This window comes from Antechinus flavipes, chromosome 5, assembly GCF_016432865.1.
Source record: "Antechinus flavipes isolate AdamAnt ecotype Samford, QLD, Australia chromosome 5, AdamAnt_v2, whole genome shotgun sequence".
NCBI classification, from domain to species: domain Eukaryota; kingdom Metazoa; phylum Chordata; class Mammalia; order Dasyuromorphia; family Dasyuridae; genus Antechinus; species Antechinus flavipes.
The window spans coordinates 238017853-238042301 of NC_067402.1; the positions used below are offsets into that span (position 1 = coordinate 238017853).

At 34.1% G+C, this 24449-nt stretch overlaps 1 protein-coding gene across 4 annotated transcripts in view; it reads right to left on the reverse strand.

Annotated features, from left to right (window-relative positions):
* Positions 1-24449, reverse strand: part of PTPRR (protein tyrosine phosphatase receptor type R) — a 394529-nt gene that overhangs the window by 202258 nt on the left and 167822 nt on the right. For 3 of the 4 annotated variants that reach the window (XM_052000767.1, XM_052000765.1, XM_052000766.1), the window contains exons 3-5: positions 17389-17502; positions 10925-11080; positions 3682-3792 (exon numbers count right to left, since the gene is read on the reverse strand). In XM_052000767.1, the coding sequence (XP_051856727.1) occupies positions 3682-3792; positions 10925-11080; positions 17389-17502 (381 nt within the window). The remainder of the gene's footprint in view (positions 1-3681; positions 3793-10924; positions 11081-17388; positions 17503-24449) is intronic. The other variant, XM_052000768.1, reaches the window with a different exon arrangement.

Below are 24449 nucleotides of genomic sequence, written 5' to 3' on the forward strand. Positions count from 1 at the left end.
CTATCAGTAACTCCTTCATTGCATTTGATTCTAAGTCAGAAATCCAGAGTAGAAAGTGATATCTCATATATTAGATCTTAATCTGGGCTTAAATATATTGATCTCTCATCAATAAGAGAAAAAAAAAGCACATAAATAAGAAAACAGATGCTAGTCTACATCTCCAAAAAATTATTTGCTTTGATAATGTTTTGCATTTAGATGGCATGAGCTAATAAGAAAAACCACACTGGATATTAAAGTTATGCTAATCTAGGCCAACACTCTGAGTTTGGTAATCTTCCTTGAAAGCAAATACAGAGGTTCATGATTTAGAGCAGGGGTTTCCAAACTTTTCTATGATGGTAGAAACATTTACTTTAAAAAATGCAGTTCAAACCAATTGTCAGGACCCATGAAATTGAATCCTCTAAAATTATTCTAAATGTCTTTTTAAAAACAATATAAAATTAATTTTTAAAAAAAGCTTGGGGATATTTCAGGGTTTTTTGTTTATTTATTCATTTGTTTGCTTGTTTTTGCAGCATACTTAGAGAAAAACTTATGTGCAGTAACTTCCAAAAATGTATTTCTTGTAATAGTCTGTTATAGATCTATCATCAATGAATTTATCCTGTTATTCTTATCATTTTTGAATTTTGCTTTTTTCCATTTTGATATCTATGCGAAGTCTCATTTTATACACACACACACACACACACACACACACACACACCCTTGACTTGCAAACTGAGAGGGAGTTTGGTGTAGTGATGACTTTCTTAACCTTTTTTTATGTCATAGATCCTTTAGTAATATAGTGGAACTTAATGATTCATTTCCAAAATAATCTTTTTGAATATATAAAGCACAAGACATATGATTACCAAGGAAACTGATTGTATTGAAATAGTTATAAAAATATTTTTAAAATAGTGATATAGTAACTTATCTTGATGTAGGGTCTAAAAATGTGAGTAATTTTGAAGTAGTATTGAACATAAATTTCAACAGCTATAATGTGACATGAAATTAGCTGATTTCAACTAGAGATAAAATCACAAGTACTCTGATAATAATGTGATTTGTTTCATACTTGAAAGGAAATGCCAAATATAAAGTAGATGTTAGTGAAAATAAAAATTCAATCTTTTTTCCTATTCATGTTCACAAATTCTGTGAAATATATCCATGGACCCTAGGATAAGAACCCTTGTTGTAGCAAATAATAACATTTGATTTTTGGAGTCAAGAAAAGTTGGATTGAAATTTCACTCATTGTATTTACTAATAATGAAACCATGGGTAAATCATTTAACCAGTTTCAGTTTCCTCCTCGAAAGAACCTGTATTACCTCCATCATCAGATTGTTGGGGTGCAGCTCAGATGTTATAATGTGGATAAATCATTCTATATACTTTTGATTATTATTACTATTGCTATTATTTATTGTTTTTATAATCTATAAAATGTGAGCAATCATAACAATTATCTTCTAGAGGTTGTGAGGATCAAATAAGATAACACATGTAAAGTTTTGCAAACTTCTAAGTGCTCTAAAATATTAGCTATTATTGTAGTTATTGTTGGGTGCCCCCTCCCTGGAAGTCTTCCATCAAGGTTGAATAGTCCCTTGTCTGGAATGTTATAAAAGGGATCATATATGGTTTAGATTAGGTGACTGCTGAGGTTTCTTCTTTTAAATTTGTTTTATATTTATTGCTATTATTATTATTATTATCATTATCATTAACAAATGATCTGAAGAGGAAGTGTGGTATAGTACAAAGCTTTTTAAACTCTGGATCACAATCTCATATGGGATCACATAACTGAATGTGACTATCCAACCTTATTCCAACCTGGAAGTCTTCCAGGGACTGAGCACTGAATAAAACTACTAGTAATGGCTAATTATATTAGAGCGCTTGCTCTTCACACATGTTATTTTATGATTCTTACAATACCCTGGGAGGTAATTGCAATGATTGCTCAGATTTTACAGACAAGGAAACTAAGAGATAAAGAAGCTATTTACTTGCCCAGGGTCATACAGCTGATAAATATTTGAGGTAAGATTTGAATTTTAATCTTCCTTCCATGTGAAAACAACTCTCATCTGACCATACATCTTTTTTTCTCTAGGAGATATATTTTCCAATTTCTTGAACTGGCCCTCAGGTGACATAAGCCCAAGCCTTCACAGCCTGGTGAATTGGTTCTTTAGTTTATCAAAGTCTTCCCTAAAATATGGTACCTTGAATTAAACACAATACTCCATATGTGGTCTGACCACACATATGTCACAAAATAGTAAGAAAATTTTCTTACTATTTTTTGCTCTTGCATTTTTTTTTCTTTTCTTTAGTTATTTCATTAATTTCAATAATACAAGGTGTCCTAAAAGTTTTAGCGCAATTTAAAGTTGTTATGGTTTGTTGTTCAATTATGCCGTACTATTTGTGATTCTGTGGACCATACTGTCCATGAAGTTATCTTGGCAAAGACACTAGAGTGGTTTGCTATTTCTTTCTCCAGGGGATTAAGGTCAAACAGAGGTTTGCCTTATATAAGTGCATTAATGGATAGAACATGGGCCTGGAGTCAAGAAGACCTGAATTTAAATATAGACTCAGACACTTACTAGCTGTGTGATCCTGGGCAAATCATTCAACTTCTCAGTCCCCCAGGCAATTTTCCCAGATTTTAATTTAATTGCAGATCTGCATTGGTAGAGAAATTTTCTCTTAAAGAAACTAATGTAATTCCTAATTCTATCTTCCTCCCCAAAAGAGACAAAGAATTATTAGAAGAGTCTAAACATAGTTATAATTTAAAGCAATTGGTAAAGAGAATGTATATTATGATTAAAATCATGTATAGAGAATTGCAGAACAACAAGGCATTAAGTGATTGTGATTTGTATTGATGGCAAAACTATCCACACTAAAGAAATCCAAGATATAACAAAGCAGAAAAGAAATAATTATAATGGCTAACTTTGATTCATATTTTATGATCCATATTTTTTCAATTGATAGTTTCCAAAGGCACTTTACAAAAACAGAATCAATCAATATTTGGGAAGAGAAATGTAGGAATTGGCATATATAATAATATGCTCTCTTTTTTTATTTAGGAAGGAAAACATAAGCTTTACCTAGATCAACAATCCAAGAAAATAAATCTGTTTACTTTGCTTGTATTTTATTTATTTATTTATTTAAGATAACTTTTTATTGACAGAACCCATGCCAGGGTAATTTTTTACAACATTATCCCTTGCACTCACTTCTGTTCCGATTTTTCCCCTTCCTCCCTCCACCCCCTCCCGCAGATGGCAAGCAGTCCTTTACATGTTAAATATGTCACAGTATCTTTGCTTGTATTTTAAAAGAATGTTGGAAAAGAATAAAGTGAGCCCAGAGTGTGCTTACCAAGTTCTAATGACACTGAGGGTTATGATAACCTCAATAAATCACTTTCAAAAGCTTCACTTTCCTGGTTGATCAAGTTACTTGAATCCCCCAATGCAATGGGGGATCCTCAATTCTGTAGGCTTTCCTAGAATAATTACTTTGTTGTCAAGCATTCCTTACATAAGAACAGTCTCATTAAATATTCTTACCTCTCTCTTTTAATCTCTTTCATCTAGTGGCTTGCTGAATAGGCATGTGAACAAAGAAAAAGAAAGAACTTACCGTCAGACAAGTGACGATCATTATAAAGATACTGAGGAAAATGATAACAGCATAAAATCCTTCTTTGCTCCAGATCTTATTCGCTTCATGTTGCCCTTGTAAGACATTGGTCTTGAAAGCAAAACAAGAGAGTCTTGGATTAGATGAGAAATATAGTGGGGTTGAGAAGTAGAAGGGTGAGGAAAATAAATTAAAATTCTTATCAGGAACTGGTATTATTTTTAATTTTATTCCATACGGTGTGGTAGAGCACACCAACGTTCACTGCTCCCACAACTACCCACACCGAACTAACAAATTATCTGGGAAGTGTTTATAGGACGAATCCGAACATATCCACAAAGATGTTCAGTGTTCTCACTGACTCCTCTACATGACATGCCACATTCTGATTCTAGGGGCCCCTTTTGCTCTTCCTTGTTAATTCCTGAGTCCATAAGCTAAAATACTTGGGACTTTCTTCCTTTGAAGGAAGTTCCTTCCACAGACTCTCTGGGCTTGTCCTGCTTTGTGCCTCCTTCCTCTGCACCTAGTTCACGTCCTACCAAGAATAGTGCTCATTTCCCTTTAAGCGAAAATGAAATAAGTGTGAAGGGAATCTCAATATGCATTCAGAAAGAGACGTACTCTTGACAGGATAGCCTGCTATTTTTTTGTTGCTTCTTTAAAAACAATTCCACTGTGCATGATTCTGATAAAAGCAGTGTTCTAACCTTGAGGATTACCAGCTATATTACATTTTTAAAACAAATGTGAACAGGGAAAATAATAGTGCTATTGGGGAATAGCATCTTCCTCCCCAACCCACCCTCACTCTGCACATAAATATGGTTTATTTCTTCTTGACTACTGTGGAGAAGCATGATTAGACTGAATGAATAACACTTTTGGTTTGATTTCTCATTACTCCCATCCCCATCCCCTAAGTGTTGTAAAAATCAATATTTATTGAAATAGACATGAAAAAAAAGTTTTGTAACTACTGAATGTGGTTTTGTGGAAGTCAACAGATAGTACTTGAATTGAATCTTCTGAGAGAGGTAATGGGGAATACTGACCTGGAATTAAAAGAGACCTGGGATAGAATTCCATCTCTGTCACTAAAGGGGAAGGTTGGAAAGGGAACAATCATTTACAAATGTCTATTATATGCCAAGCATTTCGCTTTACAAATATTTCATTTGATTACTTGCTAAATGTGTGATCAGAAGTAAGTTACTTAACCTGATTGTCCGTTTTCCCATCTGTACAATGCCAATAACGAAACCTGTATTTAATAACCTAGTAACTCTTCATGGGACTGTATTGAGATTCAATTGGAATAACAATATGCAAAATAATTGGTTATATATCAGTTATCTTTTCAGTGTCTTTAATCAATCAAATATTGGAATGATAGATAGAAAACCAGACTTTGTTGAAGTTTGAAAATCTGAGTTCAGATCATCCCTCTGATGGGACATATTATATTGGGCAAGTCCATTACTTTCTCAGTGTCCCTGGCAATTCTCTAGGACTGTGTTGTTGTTTGTCCTCTATGAATCGTAAATTATAAATTGTAGAACACATGATTTGCAGAGAGAGTGGGAGTTTCCTTATCAGGTGTTCCCTACATCAATGAAACCATAAAGTCCAGTTTAAGGTTTCAGGAAGTACAGCAATTCTTTGATACCCCGAGTGATTTAGATGAGCTATAATGCTTATCTAAACAATGATGGTAGGGACATTAAGTTTCCTTTATGTGGAACCAGAGTAGAATTTCAGCATTTTAAATGAAAAGTATATGCCTCAAATTTTTCACCTCCAAATGAGCTGGAGAAGCAAATGGCAAATCACTTCAGTATCTTTTGCAAAGAAAACCTCAAATGGGGTAACAAAAGAGTCAGACAAGTCTAAAACAACTCAACAATAAAAAAGATCTTAATTTCGTTCCCTAAACCTAGCTGGTTCTTGTCATTTTTTCTGCCTTAACCCTACAGACTTTGGTAATTAAAGTTATCTTTCCCCCTCTTCTCCCCCCATCCCCACATAAAGTACTAGTGATGGCAAAATATTAATTAAATTTTCCCCACAGTGAAAGAAACAAATGTTTTTAGAACCTTTATTAAGACAGAGCAGTTAAGTCTTGCCTAAAGGGCCTGCATTAGGAAGCAAGCCATGTTTCCTTCTCAGGTTGGGAGCCTGCTTCTCCTCTCCCCACCTTCCTTTTAGGTAGTTTGGACACAGTATTCCCAGTCTCCATCACTCCTCATGGTTTTCCACTGGACAATTCCCATGGAGCAAGAAGGGCCCAAGGAGGATGCAAAGAGCTGAGATTCAGAAGAACCTTCCCTATAGAATAGGCCACACTATCCACTCTCTCAAGAGATTCTAAATTGGCTCCTGTTTTCCTGGAGCTGGAGGAGAGACAATCCTTAGAATCAGTGAGGAAGCTGGTTTATGGATATATTTGGCTGAAATGCTTTTTGTACTGCTACTTCCTCACACTTTCCCTGACTGCCTTCTATGTTCCCTCAACATTATCCCAGCTATATTTTGCCCAGATTTTAAAAATCCTTAGTTTTTCTTGTAGAAGTTTTGAACTGTTTGAACTGAGTCTTATATTTTCTTATTTCCTATCAAACTACAGTTGAATTATTATATTTATATAGAACTTCAAGATATCAGACAGAGGCATGATAATAAAAACAACTAAGTTCATAGCAACATAACTTTTTTTTAAAAATCATTCTTTCCCATGTAATTTCACCTAATTAGTGGGTTGTACAATAAAAAGAGGAGTAGTAGTCAGAAGTAGAGTAGTCAGAAGACCTAAATTCAAATTCCAGCTGTTACTTAGCTCCTATGTCACCTTGGGAAAGCCTCTTTAACCTTTTTTAGACTCAGTTTCCTTATCTATAAAATGAAGCATTTGGCTTGGACTAAATGCTCTAAAGTCCTGTTTAGCTCAACCTCTTTGGTTCTATCAAGTTTAACAGAGTTAATTTACTATCTCAATCTTATTTCTGGGTTCACTTTTTGGAAAGAATTATGAACTTGTCTATGAGAATCCTATTAGGTGGATACAATATGAAAATATTTCATTGAATCAGATCATTATGGATAGAATATAAGCTCTTTGAGGGCATTTCGTTTTTTAATCTTCCTATTTCTAGCACCTAGCACAGTGCCTAGCTTGGCCACACTGTAGTAGGCATTTAATTAAGGTTTATTGATTGATGGATTATTTCAATAACTTGTGCATCCTGAAGTATCTTTGGAAATTGTACCCCTTATTTTGAAGTTTAATCTATATTCTTAACATTTTTTTCCATCATGTTTTCACATCTAGAAATCAACAAAAACAATGTCACTCCCCTATTTGTAATAACATTTGCTAATTTCAGAGGTGTAAATCCTTACATTTAAATTTTAACAATTGGTGTTTGGAATCTCCTTGAGATTATTCATTTTGTCCACATAAATACTTTAGCAGTGAAAAAGACTAATTACATTTTTTTCTGCCCAGATTTAAATGGCACTATAGATACAATCAGCTTGATATGTTAGGTATAATAATTCTCTTACCTTGTATCCTTACTCTCATCAATTACATTGAGGGCAAGAGCTATCTTTTGCTTCTTTTTGTATACCCTGGTGCTAAGGAAACAGTAGGTACTTAATAAATGTTAATTAATTTATTGGGCTACAATTTTGGATTTAAGTACAGGAAGTAATGCTGAGAATGTAGACACAAAAACAAAAGTAGAATATAAATTTTACAATTATTAGGTAAATTTTATTGGTATACTTGTCTAAGCTGGATAGTTATATCCAATATCTCTTAGATATTTTAACTATACTCTTTCCTCAAAATTTCATGTTATTGTACATGATGAATATATTTTTAGGTGTTGTTAGCCTCAATTAAATCTTCAAAGAATGGCAATGCTATATATACTGGAAATCTTTTAAAAATAATTCAAGCCAATGAACTCAGTTTGAAAGAACAATCAAAATTCATGTATTACGATTCTGTTTATGAAACAAAGTTAATTATTTTTTCTCCAGAAAGAGCCACCAAGGTCATCAGCATGATAGTATTAAAGACATTTGGCTCTCTGCTTTAAAGTACAAGACTTTTGGAATTTATTGACATTTAAGGCAATCTGAGTGGAAAGTCCTCTAACTATTCACTTTTGTGTTGTGGAATGAGAGAACTTGAGTATTGAAACTAACTTACAATCTATGTGATCTTAGATAGATCATTTAATCTTACTTGGATCTTAGTTTCCTCATTTATAAAATGAGAATATTTGGCCTAAAGAGTTTCTAAAAGCTTCTAGGTCTGGATCTAAACTCCAGTAATCTTAAATTTGCAAAAAAAGATTTCATTTTCTCATGGACAAAACTCGACATCCTCCTGCTCCATGAACTCCAGTAGCTCCCAATCATTTCCATGATCAAGTATTTACTCCTCTTTTTTTGATATTTAAAAGCATTTTATGTTCTGATCTTTTGCTAACTTTTTAGCCATCTAACACTTTTCTTACCTTGATGCAATCTGTTATATTGGTATGTTGAATATCTTTATTCCTCTGCATTGGCTCTCCCTCAGCCCCTGAAATGCTTTATTCTCTCACTTTCCTTAGGCACAGAGTGACCATGTAATGCTACTATCTGATAAATTCCAGTGAATTTTACATCTAGTACCAAACATAAAATCCCCTGTTTGGCCTCGAAAACCCTTCCTAGGGGCAGCTAGATGGCAGAGTGGATAGAACATGAGCCCTGGAGTCAAGAGGACCTGAGTTCAGATTAGACTTCAGACACTTAACACTTACTAGCTACATGACTCTGGGAAGTCACTTAACCCCAATTGCCTCTTTTAAACAGGCTCTTCATAACAAAATATGTCTTACCTTGATAGCTTTCTTATATCTTCTCTAATTCCACACACTTTGCAATTCAGTGTTAGTGGTATGAGTTGTTCCTCACATTCATTATGCTGCTTTATTCAGCTTTGGGAATTTTCATTGACTGTTTCCCCATTCCTGGAACCCACTCCCTTCTGTCTCTGACAATCAGCTTTCTAGGCTTCCTTCAAGTTTCCCCTTCCAGAAGACTTTTCCAGTACTCCTCAATTTCAGTATCTTCCCTTTGGGATTATTCCCACTATTGTCTAGGTTTTTTTTTTTTTTTATTGTTGTGTAGATGTTAACAAACCTCATTTTTTATATGTTGTCTCACACATTAGATTGTGAACTCCTTGAAAAAGTACACTACCATTTGCATTTTTTGCATCCCTAATACTTAGCACAGTGCCTGGCAAAAAGTAGGTATTAAAAATGCTTTGAGACTGATTTCATCTCTTAATTTCCCTGGCTTCTTTTAAGACTCTACAGTATCTCAAAAGAATTCTGTGTGATTATCCATATAAGTAAAGACCAAGTAAATGATTAAAAGTCAGTCATTGCCTAAATAATAATATGACAAATAATTACATACAAACAACCTTTAGATCTTGTCCGTCAAAATCTTTGGGACAGAAAACATAGACAAAAAATAAGGTGATCCTAGATGGAAAGCAAGTTGTATTATATTTGGGAAACTACAAAACTCTTTTAATGACCCTAAGATTCTCACAATAGCAAATGCCCATATTTTTAATACCAACATTCTCTTGGCATTGCTATATGACAGTGAAACAGTTTTCAAAGATTAAAAATGAACATCACAGAAAAGGCAATGGAGAGGTGTAATTCAGAACTGCAAAGAACAGGAATGAAAAAAAAAAACATACCAGAATTATATGAAAGAAAAAAAAAGATGAGCTGAAATAAGGGATGACAGATGCACATTTGGATTCCAACAATTTCCCTTGAATTATCCTGAAAAAAGTAGGAAGACTTCTGCTATGTTAGACTGACCTCCTTTGAAAAGCTTATGGGAAACTAAGCATAAAGATGGCACCATATGGATAGGAATAGATGGGCTATTGAAAGGAATTTCCAAACAGGTGAGACCAAAGATCCATTTGATATACTCAAACTGTATATGTTGACACAATTTGATGTAGAAGTTAAGCCAAATCATTCTTAAGCATCTATTTTGTGCTGAGAATTGCTAAGTACTGAGGATATAAAAAATGATAAAAATTCAAAACCAAACCAAACCAAAAAGCAATCACTATCCTAAAAGATCTCACAGTTTAATGGAGGAGACAGCATGCAAACAACTATATATAAGCAACACACACACACACACACACACACACACACACAAAATTGGAAATTTTTTCGAAACAATAGCACTAAGACTAAGAAGGACCAGGAAAGACTTCTCGCAGAAGATGAGAGTTTTGTTAGAATTAAAGAAATCCAGGGAAGGAAGAAAGTAGAACTGAAGCAGAAAAGAGTTCCAGACTTGCAGGACGCTAGTGAAAATACTTAGAGTTGGAAGGTAGCATGTTGTATGTTAGGAACAATAAGACTGGTGTCACTGGATTGAAGACTATGTAAAGAGGAGTATGGCTCAAGAAGACTAGAAAGAAGAAAGTTCATTAGAATATTCAAATAAGTTTATATAGGTGAGAGTGATAAGAGATTGGATGCAGAGATGAACAAAGAAACAGTAATTAATGTTCTAGATGTGAATTAATGGCAGTTGTGATAATAACAAAAAAAAAGATGGAGGAACATTTCAAAGATCATACTAGAAGAAGTTGACAGTGGTTTGGGTCTATGGAATAAAGCAAAAAAGGAAGAGTAAGACTTCAAATTTGTACATTTTTGTGATTATAAAGATAATGGGATTTTGATGATACATCAGAAAAGGAAGAGAAGGTTATAAATTTAATGTTGAATATACAAATTTTAAATGCTGATACTAATGAGTCAACAAATGCAATTTAAGTAGAGCTATGTTATAGAACTATACATATACAATATTGGGCAGTTTAAAAGGTCAGAACCTGACATGAAAATCTGGAGATAGAAGAAGCAATCTGGAAGCAGTTGGAATTGTGAGGAATTTTGCCAAGGAATGAATGAAAAGGGTAAAAACAGGCTACAGGACATGAAGAAGTGTTTTATCTTCAAAGAACATTGAAACTATTATTAACTGTACCATTTTGGGTAAGATTTGTAGGAAATCATGCTACATTTCTTCATAATTTTTGTAGGCCAAAGTTTACGTCTTTCTAGTATAATTATTAGTTTTGTGATATATACAAATAGTATTCAATCATCCGTGGATAACATACCTCAGGGGAGATTTCTATAATTCCAAATTGAGATAGACTCTGATGTAAAATATTGATATCAAGTGAATGCAGCACTTCTTTAGATGGCAGAACATCTGAAATTCCAGTTTTCCTATTTATTGGAGATACAAACATCTCAATGCTGTTCTTCTTCCCCTAAGCAAAAGGAGAACATCTTTAAGTATTACAAGAACAAGTAAAATTTGAGATGGTTCTATGATAATTCTTAAATAAACATTTTAAGATATAATCACCAAATATATTTATTTTTAGAAATTAATGTGCCAAAAAAAATATTGTGACCAACAGATCATATCTATGAGTGAACATTTATTATTTAACATGATTTTATAATTTGTAATTTTGAAAAAATTTACCTTCTTAAGTTGGCCTCCCACAATATAGCAACAAACCATAGCAGACATTTTTACAGTTTTCAAAACTAACAATTAACATTTTTAGACTATGAGATTGTGCTTTTGCCCCTGGGTGATGAAAACGAATTTTAAACATTTGTTTTAATGAACAAACATATGTGTCATGGGTCACATAGATAAAAATATTAAACTACATACATACATATATATATATGGTAGGAGTGGGAGACAGAGAGAGAGAGAGGGAGGGAGGGAAAAAAGGGGAAGGAGGAAGATGAAAAGAGAGAGAGGGAGAGAGAAAAGACTGGAGCTCTGTTAGAGACACTGTGCTGATCTCTATATATGTATGTATGTATATATATATATATATATATGTCTATAAGGTATCTTCCAGCCATCTATCTAATTGTTTATCTGTCTTATGACAATAAGTAGTTGTGACACATACACATATTTATATTGTGTGATTTGCTGATTTGGATTATATATATTTTTATCTCATTCAAGATTTAAGTGGAGAAATTACTTGGGATACAATACCGATACTTAATATATATTCTTAATTCTAATTAATTAATTAAGTTTATGGAAGAAAAATCAGAATTTTCATAACAGTATAATAAAAATGATGCACATAAAACTACAAATATTATATATAATTTACTATTCCTTTTAAATATATAATAAAGTCTTTCTTCCCCTTCTTCCCCTCTAGAAATGGCTGCCATTAAACACAAATAAATGTAGATGGATAGATATACACATATATTTTGTATATGTATATATGTAGGTAATTATTCTATACATACTCATATTTATCAATTCTTTCTCTGGATAGAGATAGTATCTTTATATGTCTTTTATAGTTAATTTGGGTATTAAAATAGTTAAAATGATTTGTTCTCTCAAAATAATTCTTAAAATAATATTGCTATTACTATATTCAATGTTCTCTTGGTTTTGCTAATTTCACTCAATAATTTATGGCTTTCCACATTTTTTCCTAAAATTTTTGAACTCATCCTTTCTTATAGCACAATAGTATTCCATCATAACCAAATGCCACAACTTGTTCAGCCATTTTCCAGTTGATGGGATTAATACTTAATATTGAAGCTTTAATATTCTCTTTTTCTAACTTTGGCCCTCTTTTCTCTTCCTTAGACAGCCTGGTGTTCCACACCTTCCCTTTTCCCTCACAAATACATCCATTTCAGCCATTTGTTTGATTGTAAGGCAGAACTGAATTTGGAGTCTGGAAAAACCTAGATTCAAATCCTACCTCAAATACTTATTTGGTCAAGTTACCTAAACTCTTTGTGCCTCAGTTTCCTCATCTGTAAAATTGAGGGGGTTGGAGTTAATTGCCTCTAATGTCTATTTTATCTCTAAATCTTTCTTCCAATTGTTGTTGTCTAGTAATTCAATCTTGACTTCATGGACTATGGCATGATAGGTCCTTTTATACTCTACTATCTCTCAAAGCAGTCCTCCTTCACTTAAATCCAATACCTTTGCATCACTTCCCTGATATCATGATCCTCTTTGAGAACAAAGGACAAACAACAACAATTCCTCTAGGTGTGTCCAAATTCAGTTCATTGTTTCTATGACACCATCTACCCATTTCATTCTCTGCTTGTCCCCTTTTCTTTTTCCTCTCCCAACACCCAGTCTTTTCCAATGAATTCTATCTTCTCATTATGTGGCCAAAATATTTAAGTTTCAGCTTTAGTATTTTTCCTTAAAATGAATAGCCTGAATTAAGTAAATTCCTCTCAGCACCTAGCACAATGCCTGACACATATAGTACATACTTATTAATAAATGTTTATTGAGGGACTATTATTAACTTATTTCTTGATTGACATATTATTTATTGTGTTAATGTGAATGTCATTCATTGATGATATTTTGATTTTAATCTTGGATCTTAGTCATTTTAGAGACTCCATTCAGAACTAGATTACTGTCCATTATATTTTAGTGTGTCCCTGTTAAACAAACTCTATTATTGCTCAATGATATATCTGTTGCAAAAATATTTCTATTGGATTTTTATCTATTTATCATGTACTTTAAGAATTTCTGAGATCAAACCTCTTCCTCATTTTTGGTGAGAAAGTGTTAATTCTTTTTTGAGTTCCTTAAACAAGGTTTTAAACTCTTTTTGTAGCATGGACCTCTTTAGCAGTTTCTTAGTACAGTCTATGGATACACTAAAGATAATGTTTTCTAAATGCATAAAGTAAAATACATAGACTTACAAAAGATTGAAATAGCTCACAGACTCTAGATTAGGAACATGATGGGCCCTGAGTTTCATTAATATTGTATAAGTTTCCATCTCTGTGGTAGTAAAAGGTTGAAACTATTGAATTCAATGCACTGAGGTCAGGACTGCCAAGTGCTTGAAGCTAACTACTGATTGGGCATATGTTTGGAAAATGGTCCTTTCCACTATCTGTACTGGCTCAATGATTGGTGTATAGAGGATTGTAGGAGGGATTAGGGGATGGAGTAAAGCTAGCCAGGGTCACACTCTCATCAATAGATGAGGGTGAAGGCAGTCATGGAGATTCTGCTTCCATCCTGTTCAATCCTGCGTTTAAGGGGACTGAGAATAAAGATTGAGGACTTTTGCTTATCCTGACTCTGGCTGATTCTGGGGTGTCCTGGGGGCTAGCGCAGTCATTACATATGGTGGTCCATTTTTCAGGACTGAAAATGTATATTGGGGGTGACATTGTTATGCCACAGTTCTCTTTTATTGTCCTGACTCAGTTTCTCTAATTATCCTGACTCAGTTCTGCCTCGATTTCCCTGCTTCTCAGTTCTGCAAAACCTCCCCTCCCTCTTTATCAGAATACTTGATAGTGATAAAAGATCTTATGTTTTAGAACATCAGAATGCCTCTCCCCATCCCAAGCTATTGGAATGTCAGATACTGTCTTATTAAGATGCCTCTCCCCATGTCCAGGGTGCCTCCCCCTGATTATGTCATCCCCATCTCCAGTGGCTCACCCCACCCTGTCAGTCCTCTTCCCAATCTCAGCATCCTGACTCCACCCCTGCCTCAGTCTACCCTCTACCTCTGAGCCACGTGTATATATGTCTTTGAGAAATCTCATTGTTTGCAGGATTCTTGGAGACCATAGTTTCATTCAGCCCTAAGAACAAACATGGATCCATTGGTCCCAGTATAACTCTCCATTTAATAAATTATTAAATACTCTCTAATCTCTATCTTGCTCAGTTTCTCCAGCATTACAATATTACATATGTAATCATATAAAATATATTAATTTTAAAATTACATACAGTAAGCATTTATATGCACATATATAAATGTGATTCTAAATTTATATTTTTAAAAATACAACTTTTTAAAATCTATATACATGTATAAACTTTAATATGGCAAGGAACCACCATGATTTCCATGGTGTAGATAATAATAGTAGCTAACATTTATAAAGTGCTTTAAAATTTGGTAAGCACTTTACATCTATTATCTGATTTTATTCTCACAATAATTCTGGGGGATGAGAGTTCTTATTGTCCTCCATTTAGAAACAGAGAACTGATACAGTACCAGGATTACACAGCTAGTATGTAGGTTTTAATCACTGAAATGTAACATAATCCACTAGATCACTTATGTGTCATCAATGAAGACTCTAATTTCTTTGTGATAGTCAAAGTGAATAGCAGATAAACTCCTTTAAGTCAGGGAATAATTTTTATCTTTGTACTCCCATTTTCCACCACCCTGCTAATGCTAATTGCTTAAAAATATATTAGATATAACAGGCAGTCCTTAATACTTGATGTTATTTTTTAAAAAGTCACTCTTCAACTAACCTGGTGAGGAGCTTTTCCACATTCAGCTAGGCTAATCTGTAGATGACACACAGGTCATCCCCACATGCTTATTTGAAGCCTTTCTACATTTGTATGACTTCTGGAACAGGTGTTTTTCTGGCAGAGCCAAAACCACTTCTACATCTTGATAAGGCATCAAAAGAGGATATTTATATCTTTGTGTGTGTGTGTGTGTGTGTGTGTGTGTATGTGTATATGTGTGTATATATATGTGTATATATGTGTGTATATATATATATATGTATATATATATATATATATATACATATATATATATATATGAGGGTGACCCCATCTCTTTAGTCCTGATATGTTTATCAGATGAAACAATATCTTGATTTGATTAACTTATAAGAGATGTGAGCTAGGTATGAGCAAGCCCTGGACATTTCTTGAACCAACAAATCAAAGCTTTCTCAATTAGGTTTGTTAATAAATCTTTTTTAATTGGTTGAAGGACTTGATCATACTCTGTCAGATCTATATAAAACAGTATTTCAACATCTGTCATCTTACTAGTAGTAGCCCACCCAGTCAAGCTGTTAAGAAGAGTAAATTAGAGAGCTAGCTTCATTTTTTTCACTCCTTTAGCTTCTCTAATTTAATCAAAGGAAAACCCAACAACTTTAGAGGTCAAGCAATTGAAGTATCTCTTTAGAACAGCTGGCGTGTTGTCTATATTGGGAGTTGAAGACTGAGAAAAGGCAGATTCAAACTTTACAAGAAATAGAGCAAATAAGTTGCAATACACCTAAAGGGAATGTAATGAGTGCCCCATGAAGGAGAAGAAAGGATTTCTAGCAACCAAGAGTTGTAAGTTATCCCTTTGTCATATATGCTCAATAACAGTCTTTTTGAGGGATACTTTGTACCAACTTTTCTTACTCTAACACTTTAGTAAATATCTCTAAAAACAAATTAAAGCTGGCAATTTAATTGATACCAACTGATAATCATGGGGAGAAGTACACTGGTAGGAATTCATAAATTATAGCATTAAAAAGAGAAAAAAACCAAAAAACTTCAATTCCACAGCATTGACCCTAAAGCCCTAAGTGGATGTATCATCAAAGTTCTGGAGACATAGCTTCACATTACCAGATTGGGAAATTAGATCTAGAACATTTGCTGTATATGCACATATACATTTGCATATATCCTCAGGGAATATTAGCAGCCCAATATACTTTGCAGGATGACATTTCTATTTTTAGAAAAAATTATTTCACTAATTTTTAAAATCACAATATATATGTGTATGACAAATAGGTTATTGGAGTAATATATTAATGTGTAGAATTATAGAATATTAATTTTGGAAAAAAAGCTTAGAAGTCATTTAGTCCAACCCCTACCTAAAGTATAAATTCCCTGTAAAATTGTGATTAAATGATTATTAATAATCAATATCTTGGGGGAAATTCTGAAGTTCTCCCCTTCTTCTAAATTCCTCATTTTAAAAAGTTCAGGTTTTCTTGAAGAACATTACTGATGATGATATTGCATTAGCTGCCCTGATCTCAGTCAAATCCATCCAACCTAGCTAGGAATTTTATTTAGGATAGGAAACACCATTATGATTTATTCAAACTTGAATGGAAACAGATTGTTTTGTCTATATAACCCAAGGTTTGGAGTGGTCTGATATAACTGGTAATGGTCTGGTATGGAGATATTTTCTCTGTCCAAGGATGACATGATGATGGGGTGATGTTAGCCCCTTAGTAGAAGTGTGAGAAATACTGCAAAGTTGGGTTTCCACAAAATGTTGCAAGTTTCAAAGCTGTGTAGGACAGTGGGTACCACTGAGAATGTGAGAAGTTAAGGAAGGTTAAGATTCCACAGAACAATTAAGTTTCAATCTCTCAGAAACCTTGAGTATACAAGGAATTGGGGAGTTAAGAATACACAAATGGATTCAGCCAATCAGAAAGTCTTGTAGTTTTGAGAAAAACCACAAACTTAATATAACAGCTGCACTAACCCAAACTAGTTGATTCAATTTCCTAACATCTAGAGAACTGGAGTTGATAATTCCTAAGGTACCTTCTAGCTCTATTTCTATAAGAATGTTTCAATTATTATATTGACTATACATTGACAACAAGAGAAATAGTCTAAAGAATCCTCCCTTAAGCAATGAAATACTGTTTAATTAAAAGATATCTTGTTATTTGGACAGACAACAGCTGGGCAGCTTACAATTAGGCGATTGATGTGAACTTGTTGTGGTAGGACTCCTAAAGCTGCTGCCATTCCTTGACGAAATATTCGGAGCAAAGTTATGTTAAGCTTGTTTATGTCCATTTGCAGCGTCTGAAAAAAAAGAAAAATTAACCAAGAAAATAAGTCCTTAGTTTGTGAAAGAGTTCTTGGCATAGCTTGTTAAAATTTTAAACTAATAATAACTCACATTTTTTTTAATATTTTACTTTATTTTATTTAATAATAACTTTATATTGACAGAATCCATGCCAGGGTAATTTTTTTTACAACATTATCCCTTGCACTTGTTTCTGTTCTGATTTTTCCCCTCCCTCCCTCCACCCCCTCCCCTAGATGGCAAGCAGTCTTATATATGTTAGATATGTTGCAGTATGTTTGCATTTTTGCCAGCTGGCTGCATTTTGGGTGATTATTTATTTTTAACTTCTCTAACTCGCCATCCCCCTCCAGGTTGTTCAATCTTTACCATCCTGACCAGTGATGTCTGTATTGACCTTGTGATAAGCTGTATCACACAGGGGAAGCAGACAAGAAGTAGTATGACTCCATTGAAAACTATCAGCAAGAATCTAAGAACCTGTTTTCTCCAGCTGCTTTCAACCCAGATCACCAAGAGCTAAATGATGAGGATCAGGTCTGGAATGGGATATGGGCCAAGTTTCTGCTGTCTTGGTAACTTCCTTCACTACTTACCTATTATTATCAGCCAGCAAATAACCTAATACCAATTTATTCTGGAGTACTGCTTCTCTAGTATGAGTAGCTTGGTCTGCTAACAAATGTGGTGCCTTTGTGGTTTAGTTAATACTTATTTCTACCATAACCTGGAGTCTAATTAGTCTATTTAGCATACAAATTAGGGTTCTGTACCCCAACTCCTATTTAGGGCTATGTATCACCCCAACCATTTGTGTCCCCAGTAATTAGAGTAGGTAACTCTTCACAAATAAAGATGCCTATTAAGAAAGTCAGCAACTTTTCTAATAACATTTAAAAATGTTAAGAGAAACGGACAGATATATGCATTTAGTAACAGATTTAAGTATTTAAATATTTAAATAAGTAAATTTACCTATTATTTAGGATATAATGTGTAAAGGGCTGAAACTCTGAATAGGTACACTGGAATCAGACAACCAAGCACTTAAGGCTATTACCTATTGGATTCTCTATTAGCATATGCTTGGAAAATGGCCCTTCTCACTATTCTATGCTGACTTGATCTTTTGGTGTATACAGATAATTGTAGGAGGGATTAGGGGGCGGACTAAGTCAAGCCAGAGTCATTTTGGAGGAGAATGACGAGGAAAGAGAAGATTGGTGGCGAGCCTTTACTTCTCCCCCTAAAGACCAAAGACTTTTTCTGATCCTGACTCTAGCTGCCCCTGAGGTCAACAGGGAGCTGACCTGGACTTCACAATAATGATCATATATTTTCAGAAAGGAAACTGCAAGATTTTACATATTTGAATTGTGCTCATAGCTTCTACTGAATACTTGCCCTGATTTATCCTCCAAAATCTTGCCCAGATGCTTATCTCTATCTGTAACAATTTAGGATCACATTCCTCTGAGTAGCCTGTGGCATATACCTTTCAGATGGTGGATTACTGGCTTGATGATCCATCAAACAATTATAACCAAATTCAAAACTCCAAATAATATCAGCTATAGTCTGTTGGAATCTTTATAAACTGTTAAGTCATTAGAATTGATAGAGACAATAATTATCTAATTTAGCATGGTTCAGTATCATTGATCTAATCCTACAAGGAAATGTTTTGGGCCAGAATCTGAAATAAGGTACTAAGTAGAACTAATTGATACAATGTTTGTGTTCACACCTTTAAAGAGCTCATATAAGCAAGAAGTATTTAAGTACTCATCGGAGTTCACAAGTATGGGAGATTCACAAAGCAAACTTTGTAACTTTGTGAATTCACACGTCCCTTAGGTGTGCCTCCAGAAGGAGGAGTCAACCTTTGGGAGATCATATATAAAGAGGCTCTTAGCTTTGGGTTAGTTAGTTACTTCAGGTTAGAAAGAGTTACCTCGGAACATTGACTGGGGTCGGAGAGGAGCACTCTGGCAGGAAGCCCACAAGCCCTCTCTCTGAGGCAAAAGAGATTCATTCCATCTTTGTGCTGGCTGGAGGCTGAAGAAAGCAGAGGCAGAATCAAAGGACAAAGCTGAAAGAGCTCTTAGAACCAAGCAGAGAGATAGGCTTCAACTAACTGGGCTATTTTGGAAGGAGAAAATAAATGTTTGCATTTTTGCCAGCTGGCTGCATTTTGGGTGATTATTTATTTTTAACTGAAACTAAGGCTGCCTCTAGAAAACCTCCCTGAGAAATCTGCTCCCAGAGAGAACCATTATATTATATTTTAAAGAAGAAAAACACCACAACAGTCACAAAAGATTTTATTTCAAATAGCAAGTGTTTATCAAATCAAAAAAAAAAAAATCAAAGCTTTAGTTGAATTTAACTCTCAAGTATCACATATCCTAAATAAGTAATTACTATAATCTTATATTGATAACAGTAAGAGATTCATCCTAGAAAGTTCACAATTCAACATTACACAAATCATTTTACTTTAAGATGCTCAATAACCAATCTATATCAAAACATGTTCAGGTATTAACCATGTTCCAAGGGACAAAAACATAAACCACCGTTCTCATAATATCCCTAAAAAAGGGAAACATCTTTAAAATGAGTAACTACAACCAATTAAAATTCACATAGAATATATAATATACTGTTCTAATTTCACATTAAAGAACTCTATTAGAATTAACATTAATAATTTCTTCATCCTAAAAAAATGTTAATTCAATTTCTTCCAAACAAAGACTCTCTATAAACTTTTCTGGAAGCATAAATAACAGGTACAACACCAATATTGTTAAAATTCCTCTAAGAACAATTAATCTCCCTTGCCACCAAAACATTCCTAATTGCAAAATCAATTTTAGAGGTTATAAATTTTCCGTAACAATCCATTCTGGAGGTTCCTCCACAGATCCTTTAGCTCAGTGTCCAGACTAGTCTCAGTCATTGATAATACCTGGTAAGTCCTTCCCACTCTGTTTCTTTCAGGACTTAGTAAGCACCCATTCTTCTGGAAATGCAAACTCCAAAAGTGTTGTCTGAGCTTTGCTTCCTAAAGCCTAATAGGGATGAGGACACTGCCAGTAAATAATGCCTTAAAAACTTATCTTTTGTTCCAACAGAGGGTCTTTCCCTTTCTCCTCCAAATAAAGCAAACCAAATAGTATCTCATATGTGGAAAGTTTCAGATCACTTCTGAGGCAATTCTAATTCTTTAACACAGCAATAGGCAAACATTTAGTCCTGGGCAATTTAGTCTCTAACATCAATTTAATAATCCATTTCTTAAGAATCTGATTTGTTCTTTCCATTTTCTCTGATGAGGGCGGTTGCCCAAGTGTATCAAATTGCCACTCAATTTGCAATCCCTCCCCATTATTTCTTTTAAAATCTTAGAAGTAAAATATCAGAATCAATAGTCTCCAACAATCCATACTTGGGTACAATTTGTTCCATGTTATTCTACTAAACCCCTCCTAAAGTAGCAGAGAGAAATTTAGACTCAGGTGTCCAGCTGCAGTCTGTGTCCCAGTGACTAGTCTATCCTCCATGCCACAAATGCCAAAGGGCCATATTGAAGATATTGGGGAACTACCACAAACACTAGAAGAATCCAGACCAGTGAGGGATGCCTGCCTAGCCAGGACAAATTCCATAAACCTCTCCAAAGGAGAGAAACTTGGAAACTCCCAGAAAGGGTAGTTTTTTTTTTCTTTTGTAGAAAAGGTTTTTTTTTTTTTTTTCTTTTTCCTGTAAGCCTCAGTTTCAGGCCCTCAGAAGGCTTTTAGTCATATAAATTAGATCTATGTAAAAATACGATAGAGCAACTCAAATTAACAGATAGAGATAGTGCCAAGCAATTTAAAACAGTCTCAAAACCCCTCGAATCTGCTAAAATATTTTAGCAGTTCTATAACCTTAACTATTTCTCTAACCCCTAATTGGCCAGTTCTAGGTACACAGAAATGTCAGGGTTTTTTTTCTTTTTTTATGTGGTAGTTAAAAACTTTCCCTATCTCAGAACTTCTTTTCCTCTCTCTAGCTAAAAGCTATTTGTATAAGTCCAATTATATATAAAACAAGCAATTTTAAATCCCAAATAGCAAGATCTTTTTCTTTATAATTCCTCTGACTGACAGAAACAGAAGACAAAGCACAAATTCACACTCATACAAACACAAACAGATTTTCTAAATCAATCAAGCTCCTATTCTCAGACCCACTTTGCTGTGGAGGTAAGAGGAGGAGTTCTAGAGCCCAAGCCATAAAAGACTGCCAGCCAGGTATTGAAGACTCCTTGGAATTTACACCCAGCCATGAAACAAGGATGCCCATTATCACCACTATTATTCAGCACTGTACTAGAAATGTTTGCTTTAGCAATAAGAAAAGAAAAAGATTAAAGGAATTAAAATAGGCAATGAGGAAATAAAACTATTACTTTTTGCAGATGATATGAAGATATACTAAGAGAATCCTAAAAAAATCATCCAAAAACCTACTGGAAACAAATAAAAGCTTTAGCAAAGTTGCAGGATATAAAATAAACCCACATAGATCATCAGCATTTCTCTATATTACTGACAAAGCCCATCAGCAAGAGATAAAGAGAAATCCCTTTTAAATTACTGTAGACAAAATAAAACTCTTGGTGGCCTACCTGCCAAGACAAACACAATAACTATATGAATACAATTACAAAACACTTCTCACACAAATAGTCAGATCTAAACAATTAGAAAAATTCAATTGCTCATGGCTGAGCTAATATAATAAAAATGACAATTCTGCCTAAATTGGCCTCCTTTTTCAGTGCCATGTCAATCAAACTGCCAAAAAATTATTTTATAGAACTAGAAAAAATAATAACAAAATTCATCTGGAAGAACAAAAAGTCAAGAATATCAAGAGAATTCATGAAAAAAAAATGCAAAAGATGGTGGCTTAGAAGTACCAAAACTAAAATTCTACTATAAAGCAGCAGTCATCATTGGTACTAGCTAAGAAATAGAGTGGTGGATCAGTGGAATAGATTATATATATACAAGACACAATAATCAAGACCTATAGTAATCTAGCATTTGATAAACCCCCAAATTCCAGCTTCTGGAATAAGAACTTAGTATTTGACAAAAACTGCTGGGAAAACTAAAATAATACGTCAGGAATTTGTCAGAGACCTAAATCTCATCCCCTATACCAAAACAAGGGCAAATTAGGTACATGATTTGGGCATAAAAGATGACACCATAAACAAATTAGAAGAACAAAGGATAATTTACCTATCAGATCTTTGGAGAAAGGAGGAATTTATGATCAAAGAAGAACTAGAAAAGACTATGAAAAGCAAAATAGCCAACTTTGATTATATTAAATTTAAAATTTTTTGCACAAACAAAACCAACAGAAACAAGAGTAAAAAGGAAATACAAAGCTTGGGAAAAAAATCTTCAGTGGAAGTATTTCTGATAAATGTCTGATTTCTAAAATATATAAAGAACTGTGTCAAATTTGTAAGGATACAAGTCACTCCCCAATTTATAATTGGTCAAAGGATATGAATAGATACCTTTCAGATGATGAAATTAAAGCCATCTATAGTTATATTAAAAAATGCTCTAAATCACTATTGATTAGAGAAATGCAAATTAATACAACTCTGAGGTACCTCCTCACACCTCTCAAATTGGCTAAGATGACAGGAAAAGATGATAAATGTTGGAGGGGATGTGGCAAAACTGGGAACTAATGCATTGTTGGTAGAATTGTGAAATAATCCAACTATTCTGGAAAGCAATTTGAAACTATGCTCAAAGGGCCATAAAACTATGTATAACCTTTGATCCAGCAGTGCCATCACTGTGTCTGTATCCCAAGGAAATTTTAAAAGAGGAAAAAGGATCCACATGTACAAAAATGTTTGTAGAAGCTCTTTTTGTGATAGCAAAAAATTGGAAAATGAGAAGTGTGGGGAGCTGGCACTAATCTACAGGTGATGAAGCCCCATTCCTAAGACTATTCTAACTTTGAATAAACAGACATCTAGACGCCTCCTAGAGTTTCCTACATCATCAAAGGCCCCTGATCAATTCGTCTTTTGGCGAATTCGTCTGCTTATTTCATTTAGCATCAGTTGATTCAAATCCCCCACATTTCTCTATATCATCTCTTATGGTGCAACAATTTTCCCATCATATTTATTATTCACAAACCACAGTTTGTTTAGCTGTAGAGGACTGAAACTCCAAAAAGGTATACTTGAATCAGACAAACTAGCACTTAAGACTAATTACCTATTCAATATGAGACAATGACTCTATTAGCATATGTTTAGATAACCATATGGATAACCTTAGGTGCTTAATGAATATTTGGTGTTAAGATAATGATAGGCAAGGATTGGAAGACAGAGGGAAAGGGGCCAGAGAGGCATTTGGTGGCAGGACAAGGAGGAGAAAAGTTGGTAACTCTGGATTCCTGAATCCAGGATTCTGTTTGCCTGCCTCTTTCACTTCTCCCCCAAAAGACCAAGGATTTTAATTTATCCTGACTTTGGCTGACCCTGAGGCCCTTAAGGGAGATGGCCCATAGCCTACAATTGGAGCCCAACATGGGGCAAGGACCCTAATTACTTTTTTTTTAAATAACTTTTTATTTAGAAGTTATATGCATGAGTAATTTTATAACATTGACAATTACCAAACCTTTTGTTCCAATTTTCCCCTCCTTCCCCCCACCCCTTCCCCCAGATGGCAGGTTGACCAATACATGTTAAATATGTTGAAGAATAAATTAAATACAAAATAAGTATACATGTCCAAACAGTTATTTTGCTATACAAAAATAATTAGACTCTGAAATAATGTACAATTAGCCTGTGAAGGAAATTAAAAATTGTGGACAAAAATAGAGGTATTGGGAA